This window comes from Gigantopelta aegis, chromosome 3 (genome assembly GCF_016097555.1).
Source record: "Gigantopelta aegis isolate Gae_Host chromosome 3, Gae_host_genome, whole genome shotgun sequence".
In the NCBI taxonomy this organism is placed as follows: Eukaryota; Metazoa; Mollusca; class Gastropoda; order Neomphalida; family Peltospiridae; genus Gigantopelta; species Gigantopelta aegis.
In genome coordinates this window covers 23,374,036-23,395,347 of record NC_054701.1, presented here as the reverse complement: position 1 = coordinate 23,395,347, position 21,312 = coordinate 23,374,036, and the positions used below count along the sequence as shown (strand labels likewise).

The 21,312-nt window shown below is 36.1% G+C and overlaps 1 protein-coding gene across 2 annotated transcripts; it reads left to right on the top strand.

Annotated features, from left to right (window-relative positions):
* The first annotated feature begins 225 nt into the window (after window positions 1-225).
* On the top strand, window positions 226-20,923 carry LOC121389374 (kinetochore protein NDC80 homolog). Of its 2 annotated transcripts, XM_041520974.1 has the most exons (16): window positions 226-280; window positions 1,451-1,712; window positions 2,189-2,294; window positions 3,086-3,172; window positions 5,519-5,704; window positions 9,530-9,622; window positions 10,156-10,249; window positions 10,893-10,987; window positions 11,564-11,708; window positions 12,966-13,171; window positions 13,747-13,893; window positions 14,453-14,542; window positions 15,994-16,086; window positions 16,789-16,919; window positions 17,525-17,627; window positions 19,934-20,923. In XM_041520974.1, exons 2-16 carry the CDS (start codon window positions 1,465-1,467, stop codon window positions 20,018-20,020), a joined length of 1,911 nt encoding a protein of 636 aa, XP_041376908.1. In that variant the 5' UTR covers window positions 226-280; window positions 1,451-1,464; the 3' UTR covers window positions 20,021-20,923. The 2 variants fall into 2 exon arrangements, with proteins under 2 accessions (XP_041376908.1, XP_041376916.1); XM_041520982.1 differs by lacking the exon at window positions 226-280 and having other exon boundaries at window positions 1,389-1,712.
* Window positions 20,924-21,312: the final 389 nt, after the last annotated feature.

Genomic DNA, 21,312 nt, shown 5'->3' with positions numbered 1-21,312 from the left:
TGTCCCCCCAAAAATACCATAAAATGCCCCTTTATCCTATGACCACTTAGTAAATGGGAACGTCCGAAAATGTTTATTTTTGGTTTAAAAAAAGAATGCAACCAAAAAGGTACAACTACTACCCATCAACTCCCCAACCCCCAAATCCCACCACAACCAATGCACTGACGATGAAATTACCGGAAAAGGAAATCGATTTGTTTAACATGTCACGCGCATGCGTTAATTTGAACATCGGCGGGGATTTCAAGAAAATAAGATTATGATACAAGATTTAAAAGTAATTGAAACCTCAAGCAAATTACTTTAAATGACTGTAACTTAAGTCTTAAAAAAATAAGTTAATTTGTTTACGTTTCATTTGCAAATTATAGCTATGGCTAATGCTTTCCTTTAACAGAATACTGTAAATGCGGAAATTGAAGTATCCTCGAACTATTGTATAGTATCGAAAACCGTTCCATTATCATGATTAACAACAGAAAAAATCTACTGCGTGTGCTCATTACAGTCATATGATACATTTAACAATATTGTTGGGTTTTTTGTTTTGTTTATTCAACAAAGTGTCAATTAACAACAAAACGTTATTTTGCTTACTTTAGTTTCCACGTAAACAACTGCCATTATGTTCATAATCATGATAATGTTGTCAAGCTCTTCCGAATTCGTGTTGATTTTCAATATCACTAAACGTAGTGACATAGTGCCAAATGCCTGAAATACACGTACACTAATTTCTGCATTTTTTCACTGCTCCTTTTTGGGATTACTGGTTATCAAAGATTTTTTTTAACAAATTATGATGTAAACAAAAATTGTGCTTACAATAAACTGAATAATAGGCCTACAAAGCTTTCATTTATAAAAAAAAAATATGGAAGTAAAATCCGAGGGTTTTCGATATTTTAGGGCACATGACATGGCATTGGAATCAACATATTGTCACTTAAGGGCAATGATATGCTGACTAGTTTGATTTTTAAACATATACACCGACTCATTTTAAATATGTGTCACAAATTAGTGACTGAGTATTTAATAATGAAAGGTGCTGGACGTAAGCAGACAAAATTTGTCAGTTAACATGTCAGTATTTTTTTTTTTTTATAAATGTAGAATTTTTTTATTAAGTTTCATTTAAAACAATTTAAAATATAAGAAATAAGGAAAATAACAGGTAAATATGTAATATTTATTTTGTACAAAGCCAAAAACCATAAAGTGGCTATATTTATTTAACTTTTAATCAAAAGTTTGTTTGTTTTGTTTAACAACATTACAAGAGCATATTGATTAATTACTTGCTAATGAGAGGATAAAGATTTGATTAGTTGGAACATTAAATTATTTTGATTTACACCGTGGCACTGTCTGTATTTGTTCATTATGTTAGAAGTCTGATATGAACTAATTGTAACCAAAATCAAATGATTGCTGTATTTTTTAGGTTGTATTTTAAAAATGAGAAAATCGTCAGGAAGACCATCTCTGGCCCTTAGGGTTAGAAATGACGACCAGCCTGGCAGCTGTAAGAAACCTCGACAAGATGACAAGCGGTCATCGGTTAGCGATGGCAGGCCCTCAACGAGTGGTTACCGACCCAGCAGCATCTCGCGACTTTCTTACATGGGCAGGATGTCTGTCGGCAAGGGCAAGCCAACCACAGGTGTGGGGTACAATATGTATTCTTCATCGGTCACCAACAAAAGGTATTTAACAAGTTACGACATAGCTTGACATCAGGGCTATATAAAACACTGAGCTGCTAATCTGAGAGGTTAATGCTTGGATTTTTTTTTTTTTTTTTTTTTTATTATACATTCCTCTTCTCAGAAGGTTCATAAGGTGGCAAACATCAATTTCCAATAGCCACTGCAGACTCCACAGCCACCCAATTCCCACCTTTACGGCTGTATAATACATTACGCTCAAACAACTTACTACTGTTAAAGATAATGAACATGGTCTTCTCCACCAATATTGGTCTCTGTTTTGTGTGGCGACATCCAAACTATACACCTATGTCTAGTTCCACAAAATGTTACTTAATTTATACATACTAAACTTCTCTTACCCTCTCTTTCCCCCATTTGTCTCTCTCTCTCACACTCTCTGTCTTGTGATTAAACATAAAATTTATGTTATTAAATTCTCTGACAGTATGCATCAAAATTTTCATTGACAGAAATTCCAGCGGTATTGGTATCCGCGGTCGTACCGACGTACCTAAGGATCCCAGACCAATTACTGACAGAGGATACATCAATCGAATGATTAGGACACTTTGTGAGGTAATTTCACTTTGCTATCATAATAGAAGAGTCTTTGGTATTGTTTTTAAGGTTGTATACTTTTTATTTTCATATTTTATTCTTTATATGTTGTCATAAAAGATTAAACTAAGTGATGTATTTAATATCAGTTTTATTGATTTAAATCAAATAACAGGAGTTGTTTTGTACTTAAATTAAGTATTTTTTCTATCTTTTGTTGTATGTTGTTGTTGGGGTTTTTTTCCCCTTTTTTAACACCCAGTATCATGTTCACTGGGTATTTTAATTTAAAGAGAAATTAGTAGAGATGGGTAGTATACCATTTGGTATTGGTATCATGTCAGTACCGATTTTCCGTACCAAATAAATTTTAAAATACTGAAATTTCGGTATTGAAAAATGTTTCCCGCCATTTAAAAAAGTATTAACAATGTATCTAACTAATGCAGAATGGGTTGGGTATAAATCAGACTAGAGCCTTGTGTATGGAATTTTATTTTATTTAGATGAAATTAGCGGGTGAGCCTAAACTCAGGTATGCATTTAAAGCTGAGTATACCGAAAATTCTTCTTGAAGTCAGTACCAAATATTGTACCAATACCGAGGTAAATCACCACCAAAATAACAATATTGATACTGAACCTCAAATTTCAATACCACCCAGCTCTAGAAATTAGTTTATTTATAGATAAGAACAGTTCTAGCTTTGAAAATAATGTGATCTGGTTTAATGTTTTGGCATCTGATTACAGAAAATAGCAAGCTTCTTTAAAATGACTATTTATTATGGCTTTGTGTTTAATTTCAGTTTTTGACTGAAAATGGTTACCGACATCCAATATCCGTGAAGATATTACATACACCCACTAGCAAAGATTTCTACAAAATATTTGAGGTTTGTGTTTTATCTATTTAAATGGAGTGTATTATATACATGCGGTCTTCGCCAGGAGCAACATCAAGGGGAGCTGCAGATCACTCCTAGAAATGATGCTAGGCGAGCAATCACATGAAGTTTTAAATAAAATGCATTCAAATTTGTATTGTAAGGTGATCAATTCGTCACTCTCCTAAAACTTTCCAGGTGAGTGTGGAGGAGAGCAGGAGTGATTACTCACTTTTACTGGTGAAGACTACATGTAATTGTATTGTGCGAGCCTCTGGTGAAGACTACATGTAATTGTATTGTGCAAGCCTCTGGTAAGACTACATGTAATTGTATTGTGCGAGCCTCTGGTAAGACTACATGTAATTGTATTGTGCGAGCCTCTGGTGAAGACTACATGTAATTGTATTGTGCAAGCCTCTGGTAAGACTACATGTAATTGTATTGTGCGAGCCTCTGGTGAAGACTACATGTAATTGTATTGTGCAAGCCTCTGGTAAGACTACATGTAATTGTATTGTGCGAGCCTCTGGTAAGACTACATGTAATTGTATTGTGCGAGCCTCTGGTGAAGACTACATGTAATTGTATTGTGCGAGCCTCTGGTGAAGACTACATGTAATTGTATTGTGCGAGCCTCTGGTAAGACTACATGTAATTGTATTGTGCGAGCCTCTGGTGAAGACTACATGTAATTGTATTGTGTGAGCCTCTGGTGAAGACTACATGTAATTGTATTGTGCGAGCCTCTGGTGAAGACTACATGTAATTGTATTGTGCGAGCCTCTGGTAAGACTACATGTAATTGTATTGTGCGAGCCTCTGGTAAGACTACATGTAATTGTATTGTGCGAGCCTCTGGTAAGACTACATGTAATTGTATTGTGTGAGCCTCTGGTGAAGACTACATGTAATTGTATTGTGCGAGCCTCTGGTAAGACTACATGTAATTGTATTGTGCGAGCCTCTGGTGAAGACTACATGTAATTGTATTGTGCAAGCCTCTGGTAAGACTACATGTAATTGTATTGTGCGAGCCTCTGGTGAAGACTACATGTAATTGTATTGTGCGAGCCTCTGGTGAAGACTACATGTAATTGTATTGTGCGAGCCTCTGGTAAGACTACATGTAATTGTATTGTGTGAGCCTCTGGTGAAGACTACATGTAATTGTATTGTGCGAGCCTCTGGTAAGACTACATGTAATTGTATTGTGCGAGCCTCTGGTGAAGACTACATGTAATTGTATTGTGCGAGCCTCTGGTAAGACTACATGTAATTGTATTGTGCGAGCCTCTGGTGAAGACTACATGTAATTGTATTGTGCAAGCCTCTGGTGAAGACTACATGTAATTGTATTGTGCGAGCCTCTGGTAAGACTACATGTAATTGTATTGTGCGAGCCTCTGGTAAGACTACATGTAATTGTATTGTGCGAGCCTCTGGTGAAGACTACATGTAATTATATTGTGCGAGCCTCTGGTAAGACTACATGTAATTGTATTGTGCGAGCCTCTGGTGAAGACTACATGTAATTGTATTGTGCAAGCCTCTGGTAAGACTACATGTAATTGTATTGTGCGAGCCTCTGGTGAAGACTACATGTAATTGTATTGTGCGAGCCTCTGGTGAAGACTACATGTAATTGTATTGTGCGAGCCTCTGGTAAGACTACATGTAATTGTATTGTGTGAGCCTCTGGTGAAGACTACATGTAATTGTATTGTGCGAGCCTCTGGTAAGACTACATGTAATTGTATTGTGCGAGCCTCTGGTGAAGACTACATGTAATTGTATTGTGCAAGCCTCTGGTGAAGACTACATGTAATTGTATTGTGCGAGCCTCTGGTGAAGACTACATGTAATTGTATTGTGCGAGCCTCTGGTGAAGACTACATGTAATTGTATTGTGCAAGCCTCTGGTAAGACTACATGTAATTGTATTGTGCGAGCCTCTGGTGAAGACTACATGTAATTGTATTGTGCAAGCCTCTGGTGAAGACTACATGTAATTGTATTGTGCGAGCCTCTGGTAAGACTACATGTAATTGTATTGTGCGAGCCTCTGGCGAAGACTACATGTAATTGTATTGTGCGAGCCTCTGATGATTAATTTGCATCTAATTTGCAGTTATCCAATTCTGAAAGTAATTTATTGGATATGCTGCCTATTATATTATAGATATACATGTACAAAGACAGTGACAACCAAAGTGGATCCAGACTTAGGAACTATATCTAAATTGCCTGAAAAGTCTATAAACTCTGCTTGTATTTATGTTTCACTTTGGAAACGTCTAGTTTGTTTAGAATCGATTGTGGTTTCATTTCTTTTTTGTTTGTTTATTTTTGCAGTTTTTATATGGTTATCTTATTCCAAGTTACAAGGTGGGTAAAAAACCAGAAGAGGAGGTACCGAAGATTTTGAAGATCTTGGGCTATCCTTTCGTTATATCAAAAAGTTCCATGTTTGCCATTGGCAGTCCTCATACATGGCCCAACTTGTTGGCAGCCTTGACGTGGTTGGTGGAATTAATTAAGGTAAGTTTTGTGAACACAGTTTTGTGATACTTTTTAACCATGTTTGTTTAACAGTGTCATGCTGCATTTTTATTAGACTTGTAATCAGTTGCAACACTTATTCATCATTTGTGTAAAGGCCCCCCCCCCAAAAAAAAATCGTTTGTTTCCAGTCACCCGACCGACCCTAAATTTTGCCACCGACCCTGAACTCTTTTTTTTCTGCTGGGGTCGGGGGAAGCGCACAGAAAAGTTGTGGTCACGGATTGACAAAGCAGACGACAGAAGTACTCAAGTAGGATAACTCTTACACGTTAGTGTGTGTGTGTGTTAAATGGAGGGGGTGGGGGGGGGGGGGCAGCAGCGATGGTTTTTATACACCCCCACCCCACTTTTTGGCACCTTCTTACGCCGTGCCCTGGACCCAGTCACTGGCGTTGTTAGAGACTGGACCCAGAATAGACATGCCTGGACGTTGAATGGATATGAGCATAACTAATTTGTTTGAAATTGGAATCATTAACCAGTGTTCTACGTTGCGACCAAAATGTTGACGTGGCGACCGATTGAATTTATTATCGTCGCCATCTGGCGACTGACTCCAAAGACGTCTAAGTATTAAATTATTTGCCATGTGCGTTCAGTCCTAGCAGCGAAAACAAATGAAATTTGTTGACATTATTGTGAAGTCGGAACATTTCACTATTTACGATGTTGTCACTGTGAATTCCGTATTAATTGTCGGTACAATTTGGAACTCATCGTTGATTTTAGTAATTTGGCGAAAACAATCCAGATACTTACAACACATTCATAAATGATACAAAATGAGTAGTGTCGCACTGTGGCGAGTAACATTTTAAGCTTGGCTAGTAAATTTTGTTTGTCCACTAGCCAAAGAAGAGTAAGTTATAAAACCGAGTGTAGAACACTGTTAATAACACGTGTTCTTATTAGGTACCACAGTAATTGGTGACACACGAGATCGCATGACATTACGGTAACGTGTGTGGCGATTAAACGGCTTTTATTACAAACTGCTAAATACTGTAGGCCTATAGAGGAAAATATATCGTATTATCGTAACTCCAGTCATCTCATACAATGTAGGTTTATTTTCCAAAAACAACAACGTGCGATCTCAACAAAACAATAAAGGATTTCTCGATACCACATGCACAGACTACAAGTCATCGCGTTTTTTCCGCATGCAAAGGTGAAGGTCATTTGAAGAAGACGTTGTTGGCTACTGCTTAGGCCTAGTACCCAGAATTTGTTAATATACACGGGTGTAGCCTGTAGGAAGATACCAAAAAGTGAAGAGGTGGGTACACACACGTATAAAATTAATATATAAACCATCGATGCCGCTTCCTACGCCAGTGGTGTAGATAGGCCTATCAACTGCTGAGCATGGGTAATAATTAAATAAACGGAATATTCAAGAATAACCACAAACATTAAACAGTTCACATTTATTTCAGTGTTTCAGTTAATTGGGAATAAATTAATTTGAGTGATTTTAGCATGGGTCTGTTCAATAGGCTAATAAACATTAAAACTATAAGTCTGTCCCACAGGGAACGCCTTAGCCCGAGTACTCTGACTGTAAGAGAGCTAGACGGACATTTGAACATAAACACGCTCTCATTATTTATGTCCAAATGTCCGTCTAGCTCTCTTACAGTCAGAGTACTCGGGCTAGGAACGCCTTTTTTATTACTATGAAATTTACTACAAGTTATTCATTTCTAAGCCGATTGATTTGTAAATTGCACACAAAATTAGTATTGTTTTATTTCCAATACAAGTTGGACAAATCTGTGAAGTTTTTGTGCAGTTATCTACTGACTGGATAAATCTGTGAACTTTTTGTGCAGACATCTATTGACCAACTTGGACAAATTTGTGCAGTCATCCTCTGACAAAACTGGACAAATTTGTGAAGTTTCTGTGCAGTCATCTACTGACTTTTATTGGTGAAAGGAATAGTTTGAACTTTTTTTGTTTACCTGTCTTTTGAAAATGGCATGTGAAACTTAAAACTGACATTGACAGTGAGATTGTTTTTATTTCTCTCTGGCTGCAAAGAGTAAACTAAGATTTTTCAGACAGCTTGCCTTCATGTCTTTCATCTTGAGACTGAGTTTTTCTCTGGCAAACACATTTAAGGTAGGGTAACCTTTCTTTGAACTAAAAAAAAAAAAAAAAAAAAAAAAATCCTGCCTACCTACCCTACTTTTTTTGGCCATGTTACCTAAAACAAACTTCTTCTTTTTGGCCTAATGGACATGATTTTGTTAGTTCTTTACCAAAGTTCCACAAATATTGAACTTTTTTTCCCGCAAACTGAAGTCGGTGGACAAAGTTTAAAAAAAACTTTCTAGTATCACTATCTTAACTAAAAGTGAAACATTCATAGCCGTCACATGAGAAAGACAAGGCATTGTATTTTTTTTAATCAGTCCTTAAGGTTTGATATTAGCAATTGTTCTTGCTAGTGGGTACTTGAGCAAAACAATATTCGTGTGGACAAAAATCTGCTTGCCTCACTTCACGCTGATATTGCTCATTTATTTTACTCACAATTACTGTGAATTTGAGACAGAACAATTGCTCTCCTACATAATTTAAGTAGAGCAGTTTATTTATTGCTTACCATCTATTTTCAATCTATAAGTACGTTTTTCTGTGAATGTTTACATTTACAGGGAACAGTATTTCAAAATCTTAGGTAACTGGAATTCGTTTAATTTGGTTTTTAACCAAGGTAACCGATTGTTTGATTACATAAAATATATTTGCATAACCTTAGTTTGAAATGTGCCGTTATGTTAAAATTAAAGTATTAATTAGTATTTTTTGGTATTACTGAAATGAATGTGGCTGAGGATTAACACCGCTTGATTGATCACAGCACACGTTGCAACACACGTCACTTTGAAAAACAATAGCCCGGTTTACGGGTGTATCTGAAAAATGTCAACATTAGACTACAACATGCATTTAATATCTTCACAACAGAAACTGGCATTAGTATGAACTGAACACGGTAAAACATTTCATTAAATCAATCGTACATTACACTGTGCATGTGCAAAAACCATTTCCAGTTAGTAGGCCGAATCACGATTACTAGAGAAAAGTAAAAACACTGCCCGACATAAGGTGCAAGTGAGCTATGACAATAGACAAGTCAGGATCTTGACACCTGTTGTGTGATTTTGTTTTTGAAATTGGATTAGGTTCAGAATATTACAGCAACTTCAACTTCTCACTACTGCTAATAACTCAGTGACTTGAGCTGACTTTGTCGGGGAAAAACGCTCATTTCGCTGACAAGATTAGGGCCTGCGAGAGTTTGTGACATTGAAGTGGGGGAAATACCCTCTTAAAATAGACTAGAGGTTGTCTCCATAACAATTACATCTCAGATGTACATGAATTTTAAAAATTATGGATAATCTAAACAATAAAATGTAAGTAACGTCTGATTTCAATTTTTACAAATGATTTTAATAGTGAACAATATGTGGTAGTGTTTAAAAACTAGGGTCTGTCACTTTAAAGAACGGCTTTGATTATTTGGAGACTTTCAGAATATATAACAGTTTGCCACCTAACTGATTGGCTGTTAGCTGGAATTTAAAGTTGCATAACCAAAACAAGAACAACAATGGTTCGACTAAAATATTGTGCCCTGCCTGTACTTTGATTATGTGTGCATCTCAAATGCACCACCTCAGAACTTTACAAATTTTTATTTCCAACTACAAAATATACAAATGTAATACTGAAGTTGACCGAGAAAGTGATACAAGTTATCAACTCATTTCTTTCTTTCAGTGGTGTCAGTACTGTGTAAAAGAGGCTGGAGGAATTGAAGCCGTAGCATTCCCACACAAAGACGACGACTTTGACTTTATTTCGGAAGATAGGGTAAACTGTCACTTCATTGTCTTGATCTCTGTTAAAAGCTCTTTATTTTAGACTACATTATTTACTGATTGTAACAGCAGGGTTTTTCACTCACACTGAATATAACTAAAATTCCAGTATTCAACATGTCAATTATTTTTGCTAAAAACTAGAATTGGAGGTAGCTTTTATAAACAAAAAATAAATAATTAAAAACCCTCTGTAAAAGTATAAAAAATAATGTAAAGTGTGACCACAAAACGTGGAAGGGAATAAAATGTCTAAGATACTGTTGTGATTTGTTTGAATGGCATCCATGCAAGAACTTTTTATTGGAAAGACATGCCTAGTAGATAGGAATAACCAGATACGTTTCAGTTAATACATGTTTTATGGAACAATTTATAAAATACATGCATTGATTTAATGTAACCTGAATATTTGTTTTTAAAAGTGAGTAAAAGTTATTGGACTGTGTTCAATTTAAAGTATATTTTTATGCTAAACTAGTTTTGTTTGTAATTGGTATATATTTTCTAAAATTTGTTTTCTAGATAATATACGAGTATGTTGAACAGTCATACATGGCATTCATGGCAGGAGAAGATGAATACGATACGTATGATGAAGAACTGTCTCGAGTCTTGAGTAAGATTTATAGACCGTTACACAGCCCTGGAAATAATCAGCGGCTATCAGCAATGCTGCTGCAAAAGGAACCTAAAAATTACTAAACAGTATTAGAAATTATCAAAAGTTAATTCACCAAAACTAAAATATTACTTGGACTGCATTTATATTTCAAAGTGAACAAAGACAAACACGTTATTTTTAATTTTATAGGTAGTCTTAAAACTTAGTGTGGTGACTGTTAAAACAGGTTATTGTTTCTTGTTTTATAAAAGTACTGATGATATTACAAAGCTATATCCTATTCCAGCAAAACTTTTAAGTGTTTTTTCTCAATAATTCTAGTTTGCTTGACATAACAAGAAAATAATAATTTGACTACCATCATAACATTGTCCAAATTTCGATGGCTGGTTATGTCACGAAATACACACGGTGAAAATAGAACATCTTTGTTTTTCTTTCATTTGCTCTATGCAGTTAATATGTTTGAATTATTAAAAAACTACTTGTATTCTAAACTACATTAAACTATATCTCCTATGACATATATTAGGAATATAAATTTTCCTTGGTAATCATTATGTGATTACTGGATCTTCATATATTATGTTAGAAGACTTTTAAAAAATTTAAGTAATCTCAAAATTATCTGTTTCAGAAAGCAAGTATGCAGGAATAGATGGTGGTAATGACAGTCTGGTATCCGAAAATGGACGTTTGTCACAGGAACTGGAAATACTAGAAAAAGAACCGGTAAACTATTTTTATAAAACACCATTGAATACCAAATATGTGTACCATTTTTTATCACATTGGCTTTGGAATTCAGCAATGTCGACAGAAGTATTTATGAAAAAGGGTAGTCTGTAAATAGTCTGTATTGAAACTGTTTACATGTAATCAATAATAGTATGTAGTAAAATAGGGGACAGCTGCATACTTGTTATATTAAAAACAGAAAATGGGGCCCTGTGAAGTTTGATATTAACGATTCAGACTAGTTCTATTGGATGTATACAGTGGTAACTTTGCTGCAGTTGTTAAATTCTAAAGAGGTTCCTAATTTTATTGAGATCAATAAAGATGTTCTTACATTTATTATTTCTTTTCAACATCACCTGTCCTCAAACTAACAGTGTACCCTTGTCCTTGAGGACAGGTGATATATCTATAAAAGAGAAAACACTACAAGTTTTTCCAATATTTTGGGTTTTTTAGGTAAATTTAATGGTGGTGTTGAACAAAACAAATGTTAGCAAACATTTAAGTAAATTAAAGTTGTATTCAATCCTAATGATTAAATAGTCCATGTTTGTTTTTTATTTTCAGGACCGACTGAATAATTTACGAGAACAGTATAATGTTATTCAGACGGATGTTGAACGTTTTGTTACCTACCTTAAAGATCTTGAGACATTTAAAAATGGACAAGAAACCAAATTATCAGAAGTAGAAGAAGACTTAGCAGCACTTAGTAAGTGAAGTACAGTTTTAGATGAAAGGATGAAAATTAAACTGCCCATGCGTAGTACTTCAAAGGCCAAGAAATGTTCTGTATTATAATGGATCTTTTGTTGCTACCTACTAGGAGTAGCCTATGTTGCAGCAGTAGGTTTCCTCTCTAGATCACCCTGTTAATGGACCCATTGGGCTAATTCACGTTCTAACCAGTACACCTCAACTGCTATATGGAAGGGAGTCGTATTTGCTATCCTGTCTATGGAATGATGCATATAAAAGATCCCTTACTACTAATGGAAAAATGTAGTTGGTTTCCTCTCTAGATCACTCTGTTAATGGACCCATTGGGCTAATTCACGTTCTAGCCAGTACACCTCGACTGCTATATCAAAGGCTGTGGTATGTGCTATCCTATCTGTGGGATGGTGCATATAAAAGATCCCTTACTACTAATGGAAAAATGTAGTGGGTTTTCTCACGCAGGATCCCCAGTGGATCCATTCAGCTGACTGGTTTTTTTTCTCAATCTAACCAGTGCGCCACAACTGGACAAAGAAAGAAATGTTTTATTTAACGACACACTCAGCACATTTTATTTACGGTTATATGGCGTCAGACCGCACAGATTTTGAGAGGAAACCTGCTGTCGCCACTACATGGACTACTCTTTCCGATTAGCAGCAAGGGATCTTTTATTTGTGCTTCCCACAGGCAGGATAGCACAAACCATGGCCTTTGTTGAACCAATTATGGATCACTGGTCGGTGCAAGTAGTTTACACCTACCCATTGAGCCTTGCGGGGAACTCACTCAGGGTTTGAAGTTGGTATCTGGATTAAAAATCCCATGCCTCGACTGGGATCAGAACCCATTACCTACCAGCCTGTAGACGGATGGCCTAATAACTGGACAAAGGTTGTGGTATATGTTTTCTTGTCTGTGGGAAAGTGCATATAAAAGATCCCTTGCTACATTAGAAAAAAATGTAGTGGGTTTCCTCTGATGAATTTGAGTCAGAATTACCAAATACTTGACATCCAATAGCCGATGATTATTTAATCGATGTGCTTCAGTGGTGTCGTTAAACAAAACAAACACTTTTTTTTTCCTCTCTAAGGCTATAGGTCAAATTTACCAAATGTTTGACATTCAATAGCCGATGGTTAATAAATCAATGTGATCCAGACAAAACAAACTAACTTTTCCTGTCTAGATCAAGTTTCAAATTTGATGAGATGTTGTTGAACCAATATTGCTTTCATTTGATCAGAATCTGAGCTCGAGACGACTGTACAGAAGCATCGCCACATGCAGTCGATATACGAGACCCAGAATTTGACGCCGGCCGATGTAGCCAGGGCCAAGCTGAGCCGCCAGGAGCTGCAGCGACAGCAGGGCTTGTTGGAGAAGTCCATGGAGGATCTCGATCAGGAATGCTGGCAGCAAGAAGTCCGCATCGCCAAGTCCAGGGAAATGGTTTGTTATATTTATATCATTTATATCGATGTTTCTCCAGATGGCAATGAAGGCTAAAATTGCGTACCCTAAAATCTTGGAAATTAATGGATACATTTTTTATAGTTTTTAGGTTTATAGTGTGAGAACTGCTGTTTAAAATTTGTGAAAGTACATGCAATATGGCGTCCAGTTCTGAAAGATTTCAAACTAGATGGGGCACTTATGATCCATTTTGTTTTTATTACATGCCCTCAGATTAGTTTAACATCCAACAAATCAGTGTGCTTTAGTGGTGTCTTTAAACAAAACAACCTTTAACTTTTGTGTTTGAAATCAGATGTCGACTTCAGACTTTTCAGTGCTTTAAAAACGTTAACTTTGATTGAAAAAACTACAACAAAAAACCCACCATTTTATCAGCTACATAAATGCCTAATAACTTAATAAAAGCATGAGGTATGTTTAGTAAAGATCACTTCATTGAAAGAAAAATCTATGCAAAACTGCTTTTTGATTTATTTCATATTTAAAAAAATATTTGTTATATAATTTAGTGCTTTGACATTTTCTAACTTTGTGTGCTTTGTTATCAGATAGAATCAAAGAGCCATGAGTACAACAAGCTCGCTCAGTTGCTCCGGCTGATTCCTATTGGTGCTGAAAACGCTCACGGTATAGACTACGAGATGAACGCGGCCACGCCACACCAATGGACGCAGGACTTTGAAAGTGTTTTGATGGTAATGTTTTGCAGGATTATAGAAAAACAATTTCTTTTCAAATTACCAGAAAAATTTAATAATTAGTTCTCTTGGTGTTTGTGAATGAATGGGGGTATGAGTTGTGTCAATAGATTTGGTGGATACATCTGTTCAATACATACATTTAAGGATGAAATACCTGAAGTACTTTAATTTGTTTCTATAAGAGGGTTCTTCCTTTTCTGTTTCCACAAGACTTGGATTCTGATTTTTTTTATCACCACAACCGGACTCCAAATCTAAAGCATGATCAACTATAGCTTGAATGCAGAAGAAGAAGAAAGGATTCTGATCTATAATTATACTGCAGTGTTTCCTCCAAATTTTAAAAAGACTTATGACATTGACCAAGTTTTTTCATAACGGTAAACTGATAGTGGCTGTTAGTGTTACGTGCACAACATTATTAAATTGATGGCACACTACAAAACGGTTAATCCAAGTATTATAAATCTGTCACAAGTATTATCATTAGTACTGCTACTGGTATTATATTTGTTGTTAGTTTTACCTATTTTTATTACCTTACTGATTGTAGCCCACTCTAATGCAGTTGAAGAAGCAGTGTAACGAATCTCTGCACGTGACCGAATCACAGAAACTGAAAGAGGTCTACTTACTAGAACAGGTGGGTGACATCTGTGCTGTCAGACATTCTTCTTGTGTTTAGTTCCATGATGGTCCGAACAGACAAACTGGGAAAGGAAAGGAATGTTCAACAACACCCCCAGCCCATTGTTTAATCAGATGTTTTGGGGTTGTTGTTTTTTTACTGTTTACATGTACATTTTTCATTGCAGAATTACATAAGCCAGTATGTATTCATCATTATGACTTATTTTCCCCAAGTTTTAATTTTTATTTCATCTCAACAAAATCAGAAGAGATGTTATTGTTAATTTTTTTTTTTTTTTTGGGGGGGGGTGTCTTTTTTCATTAATTAGATTAACTGTAAATTTTATGTCATAAATATTTTAAAACATCAATAATTTAGGTTTTTTAAAATATAGTTTATAGTAGACAAAACAGTTAAATCACCTGAATTCTTGTTCCAGCAGTTAAAGCCGCACACCCTAGTTCCATCCAGCGAAAATAAATTATAATTTGGTTAATCTACAAACCTGTAACACACTTAGATCACGTTTTTATCAAATGGAGTGAAAAAGCAGGTTTTATATCGATAAATACCATGGGAATCCCCATGTCCCAATTGCTTGAAATAATTTTGAAAGTTTGTATTCCGATGTCACCGGTAGATGTCGCTCAAAGCACAACAATGCCTACGCCACGACAAATTTCACAGACTTGGGGTGCGTTCTTTTCACCTCTCCTGGACATGTTCCAACTGTTTTGTCCTGGTTGTATCCCCTCTCCAGATATCGTAGGACTTAGCAAAATTATTGGTTTTAAGGGTTTGTAACGTTTTGTATTGAGATACTTACTTGTCTGAACTTTATTGTTACTGAAAATGTTCACGAACTGTGAAGAAAAATCTCACAAATGAACAACAACAAATCGGATGTTGATTGCACGAACCGTGCACGAGAAAACAAACCGAACCAAAATGATAACGGTCACGTGATATACCAACGTCTGTGACATTGAAATGGAAATATCCCCTCTAAAAATAAATTGAACCTCGCTTGCTTAACGGTTTTTTCTCGACAACACAACTTGTGAAAAAATGCAAAAAATGCATTTCGTAGTTTTACAAACATCAGGATTACCAAAAAGCACTTCAGGTGAATGGAAATGTGTATTCTAAATAATAAAATGTAAGTAAAGTGCAATTTTATTTGTGAAAAATGGGGTTTAATAGCGAAAAACAACACCATAATGGTTAACAAATAAACGTAACTAGGGTGTGTCCCTTTAATTCTGAGGAATTTTTGTTGTTTGCGTTTACAGAAGAATGCAATGCTAATGCAATTTGTGGTTTTTGGATAACAATTCGAAACATAGATCCATGTAATTTCAAGTGTTGGTTATTAGTTTTAAAAATAAATCACTATACATCACATCGTGGATAGTTGCTTTTTACAGCTGTTAATAGTGAATAATGACTATTACTGATTTCAGCGGACAGAACTGGTTCAAGCAGCGAAGGAAGAAATGGCTTTACTTGAAAGAAAAATTAAAACAACAAGAGAAGAATTTGAATGTAAAAAAGAGGCAAGTTTTTATTTTTGGTTATTTAGGTTTTGGTGATGCTGGAAACTCATTTTGTAATGGTATTTGATAGTGCTATTCCCCCCAGCATATAAATCTTAATTTTTATACATATGCCATTCACTGAAACTTTTAACAATCTATTCAGTTTCGTTTCTGTTTATGAAATAAAAGATCATTAAAAAACCAAACATTCACTTAGTTCCTTATTCTCCCCTCACGCTATATAGCATCTTGCTCTAGCATTTTCATTTCTCATCAGATTTTCATGAAAGTTCAAATATAGGAATAGGATCACAGTGTCTTGAACGAGCTTGCATTTCTCCGTTCTACATCAATGGGCAAAGTCACTTGGTACAAAAAGAGAAATGCGATGTCACTACTCTAATGACTTCATTTCTCATCAGATTTTCATGAAGTTTCACATATATGAATAGGATCCCAAAATCGTAGGGGATTTGCAGCATTTTCAATGCTTTGTTTATATGATTATACTGGGTGATGCACCAATGTAAAACTAGTATATGCAGGTATATTTCTTGTGAAATAAAGTCTGTATATGCAAGTATAGTTCTTGTGAAATACTTCCTTCAGCTGACCATCAACTTATCTGTAGGTTTATTCACAGTGGGCACATTCACTATTTGGAGGAATAATTCGAGACACTTATTTTACCTTTGCAATGTTCCTCTGTATTCTCAACAGATCACCAAGCGGGAGTATGAACTTGCTCTAGAAGAAAATGATGCCATTCAGAAAGAAATCATGGAGTGTCTGAAATCAGCTGAGACCAATCTGCAAGATGCACAAAAGGAGCTACGAGATAAACAAAAACAGTATGTGCTTATGTGTACATCTTTTTAAACATGCATGCAACAAACTTGTCTTGAGGTCACTTTTAACTACCTTCTTGTGTGGCTGCTTAAGACAGGTTTGACTGTATGGACACGTACTAAATAAGTTGAATATAAATGTGTGCAATTGCCAAATCTTTTCACATTTGTGAAATAGAACCAAATATAGTGTACTAGTATATTGTTTTGTGGTGCACTGCATGAAAATAATAAAATAATGTTTAAAAAGTTATCGTTTCCCCCCCCCCCCCCCCCTTTTCTTTTTTAAACACACATACATGAATTTGTGATTTAATACTTTTATTATAAACATTATTGTTTGTGTTATTTTTTAGCACTTGTACATACCAGAGGTGTGACCTGGAAAATAGTACAAAAGTCCATAAAAAATATTGGATGGGGGTGCTTAAAAGCTGGAAAAGGGTAGTTGGTAAAGTGTATAAACCATGTTCATTAATGTGCTGTGCTGCACGTGTCACAATTGTCCTGTGTCTCAGACCAAATGGTTATCCCATAACTGGAGTGTGGTGTTCCTAGATATTTGTGCCACAGAATGTCCTGAACTTCTTTCATCATTTTTATTCCAGATTTGAGCAGCGGAAAGTCGAACTGGCACGTAAGAGACACCAAGCTGCTGTTTTCCTGCACACCGTTGTGGCCGAAGTCGTCGATCACAAACTTTTAATAAGAGTAAGAGTGGTTCCTACGCCTTGCCATTAAGTATGGCTGTATGCTGTTCTTAAGAGAATGTTATTAATGAAAGATTTTACTGTATTAAATACCACATGTACGCTAATGCCTCAGTCACAAATGCATCGTTAGTGGGTAAGATGTCCGTACGATGTGTATTTTTGACGATATCCTACGAATATCCTACGGGCATCGGTGACATCCTACGGACATCGTTGAGTTTTTGGGCATCATAGGGTCATCGGAAACTTTTAATGTGGAATTATAATTTTTTGAAAACTACGATTTTTAAAATCAGAAACCCACCTCAGATATATCGTAGTGGCACCTTACGGCCTTATGGTGACCTTGTGGTATCTGGAGACATCGCAGGGAGGCCACACAATGCCCCTACGATGTCAGGACAATGTATGGGTATCGTACGGTGGCCATATGGTCAATTTACGATGTCCTTAAGATTTGGTGGCTCTAAAAAATGTGTCGGCCCATAGCGTCCCCGTAAACACACTGCATCTAATGTGACCATGGCAAAGATTTTTTTGGAGAACCCTACGATTCTTTCCCAATGTCGCAGACACCAGGATGCCGTACAGTTGCCCCCCACCGCGCAGCGACCGGTGCATTTGTGACTGAGACATTAGGTGAAATGTGATGTCGCCCAATAGATATGTCTCAGTGGACCCATTCCTATTAATTCATATACTTGCATTTGACACCCAATAGCCAATATGTTTTTCTTTTTAATTGTAAGGTGTTGCTAAATATCCATTCAGTTAATCGTTGATCCACAAACATTTAAAAACAAAAATTATGTAATATGGTTTGTACAGACCGTAGCAAGTTCTTAACTTCAACTATAATTTTTTTTTTTAATTTCGAATTTAGAAAGACGATGCAGAAAATAAAGTTTTTTTGTAGATTTTTCATAAAATGTTTCATTTTATGTGAATATAGGAAATGACACACTAGTAAGAAAAAAACAGTTCAAGAAGATGTGGGTTCACTTTATCGGTGAATCCCAGAATACTGAATTATTGAAGCCAATCTGTGTATGAATCTTGTGTAATCTAAAAACATTGAACATATCCTTTGAAAAATACCTTTACGCAGTTGCGAACACTTAGTTTAAAATTTAAAGTTTGTTTTGTTTAACAACACCACTAGAGCACATTGCTTTATTAATCACTGGATACTGAATGTCAAACATTTCATAATTCTGACATATTGTCTTAGAAGAATCTCGCTACATTTGTCTGTTAGGAGCAGCAAAAGATCTTTTATTTGCATTTTTATATAGACAGGACAGTACGTACGATAGCATTTGAAATAGCATATCATGAGGCTCTGATTGTAACTGGGGGGAAACCCAATCAGAGACTTGAGTCCAGTAAAGGGATTTGATCCTATGATTAAAGCACCTCAGGCAAGTGCTCTACCAACTGAGCTGGATCCTGTCCCATGTATATCAATGGCTGTGGTGTGTGGTATTCTATTCCCTAGACTAACCGGCCTCGGTGGCGTCGTGGCAGGCCATCGGTCTACAGGCTGGTAGGTACTGGGTTCGGATCCCAGTCGAGGCATGGGATTTTTAATCCAGATATCGACTCCAAACCCTGAGTGAGTGCTCCGCAAGGCTCAATGGGTAGGTGTAAACCACTTGCACCGACCAGTGATCCATAACTGGTTCAACAAAGGCCATGGTTTGTGCTATCCTGCCTGTGGGAAGCGCAAATAAAAGATCCCTTGCTGCCTGTCGTAAAAGAGTAGCCTATGTGGCGACAGCGGGTTTCCTCTAAAAAAATCTGTGTGGTCCGTAATCATATGTCTGACGCCATATAACCGTAAATAAAATGTGTTGAGTGTGTCGTTAAATAAAACACTTCTTTCTTTTTCTATTCCCTAGACTGGGCATGGCATAGCTCAGTGGTAAAGCTCTAGCTTGATGTGCAGTTAGTTTGGGATCGATCCCTGTCGGTGGGCTCATTGGCTATTTCTCATTCCAGCCAGTGAACCACGACTGATATATCATAGGCCGTGATATGTGTTATCTTGTCTCTGGGATGGTGGAAAATGTAGCATGTTTCCTCTATAAGACTATTTGTCAAAATTACAAAATGTTTGACATCGAATAGCCGATGATTAATAAATTAATGTGCTCTAGTGGTGTTGTTAAACAAAACAAACTTTAACTTTAATAGCTGCTAATTTAATAATGTGATGGGTTGTTTTTGTTTCGGCTACAATTAATAGAGAGAATTCAATTATTCTTAATGTTGCTAATATGTTTTTGTCAATTGTGATTGCAGAAAAAGTTAGAAGATGTAGTTGCCAGCCATAGACAGCTACTTGAAAAGACAAGACATGAAGTGCAACAGTCGACATCACAGAGTTGAATGTGTTTGTGGAGCAATGCCATCTCAACATGTTACAAACAGAATGTTGTCACCCATCCAGCTTTTAATTCTAGGCTTTGAAATCAAGCTCTCATCATAGGACTACATTCGACATTATGGGTTTCTGTAACTTTAAAAAAAATCTTATTATGCATTTTGCTGGAATTTCATCTCAAGAAATTCTGATTTGCAGTTACTGAATGATGAACAAAATAAAACATTTCCCCAAAGTGACTTGCTACTGAAAAGCAGTGTCTCATGTGAAGTGCAAAGAGGTATTGATGTGTACATGTTCAGCAACAGAAACTGGGATACCATGGCAGCTGAACTAGGCTTACAGATAATCATTCAGGATGAGATGGAGATGTCTACATTATAAATGACGGAGGACGGCACAAATTTCATGTGCAACAATTGTTCCTTTTATGTAGCAGTTATACAATAGGAAACCATGAGAAAAACAAATTTGGTTACATGTGTACCATTGGCTTCTGGCATAGCCAGAGTGGCGCCATGCCTCCCCCACCCTACCCCACCCCCCAATAACCTTCTCTTTTTTTCTCCACCATGTTACACATTTTTCTGTGGTCTCATAACATGACTTATTGATAATGTTGATGGTCCCCACCTCAGTAAAATCCAGGCTACACCAGTACCCTTGGTCTAAAATGGTAATTATTTACACATTTGGTTTCATGATACGGCGTGTTCCGTTATCTATTAACATAAGGATACATAGAGGATACGCGAGTGTCTTTGTGCACGAATTGATAAAGGTATGAAATCTGATACTTGCTGAGGATTTTTATACTTTTATCAACGAGTGCTGATAAATTATGATAATATCACAAGACACACGGGGTTATTCTTTTTATGATCTATTATCATTCTTTTCATTTGCGACAAATTGTAAACAATGTCAGTAATGTAGGTTGAATGTCCCTATTTTTGGCAGCGGTAGACTTGTTAACTAGCAGAATGACAGTGGCATGACATCACTAATGATGGGTTTAGCGCTGAAACACACAGTGACGTAACAAAAGAAGCAATATGTCCTAGGAGATATTGCAAATTATAGTGCCAGCAATATCTCCAACAAAAGCCTTTAATGGATGATAGATAAATCATTATTCAAAAGTTCAATAATTAAAAGAATTTGCATTTTCACTTCCACTAAATTTATATAGCTTAAACAGAAGAAAAGGACTAAAAATCCCACATTGTACATGTCACATACATGCAGACAAACCCAAAACTTAGAATAGTATTTCTTTTCCACATTACCTGTCCTC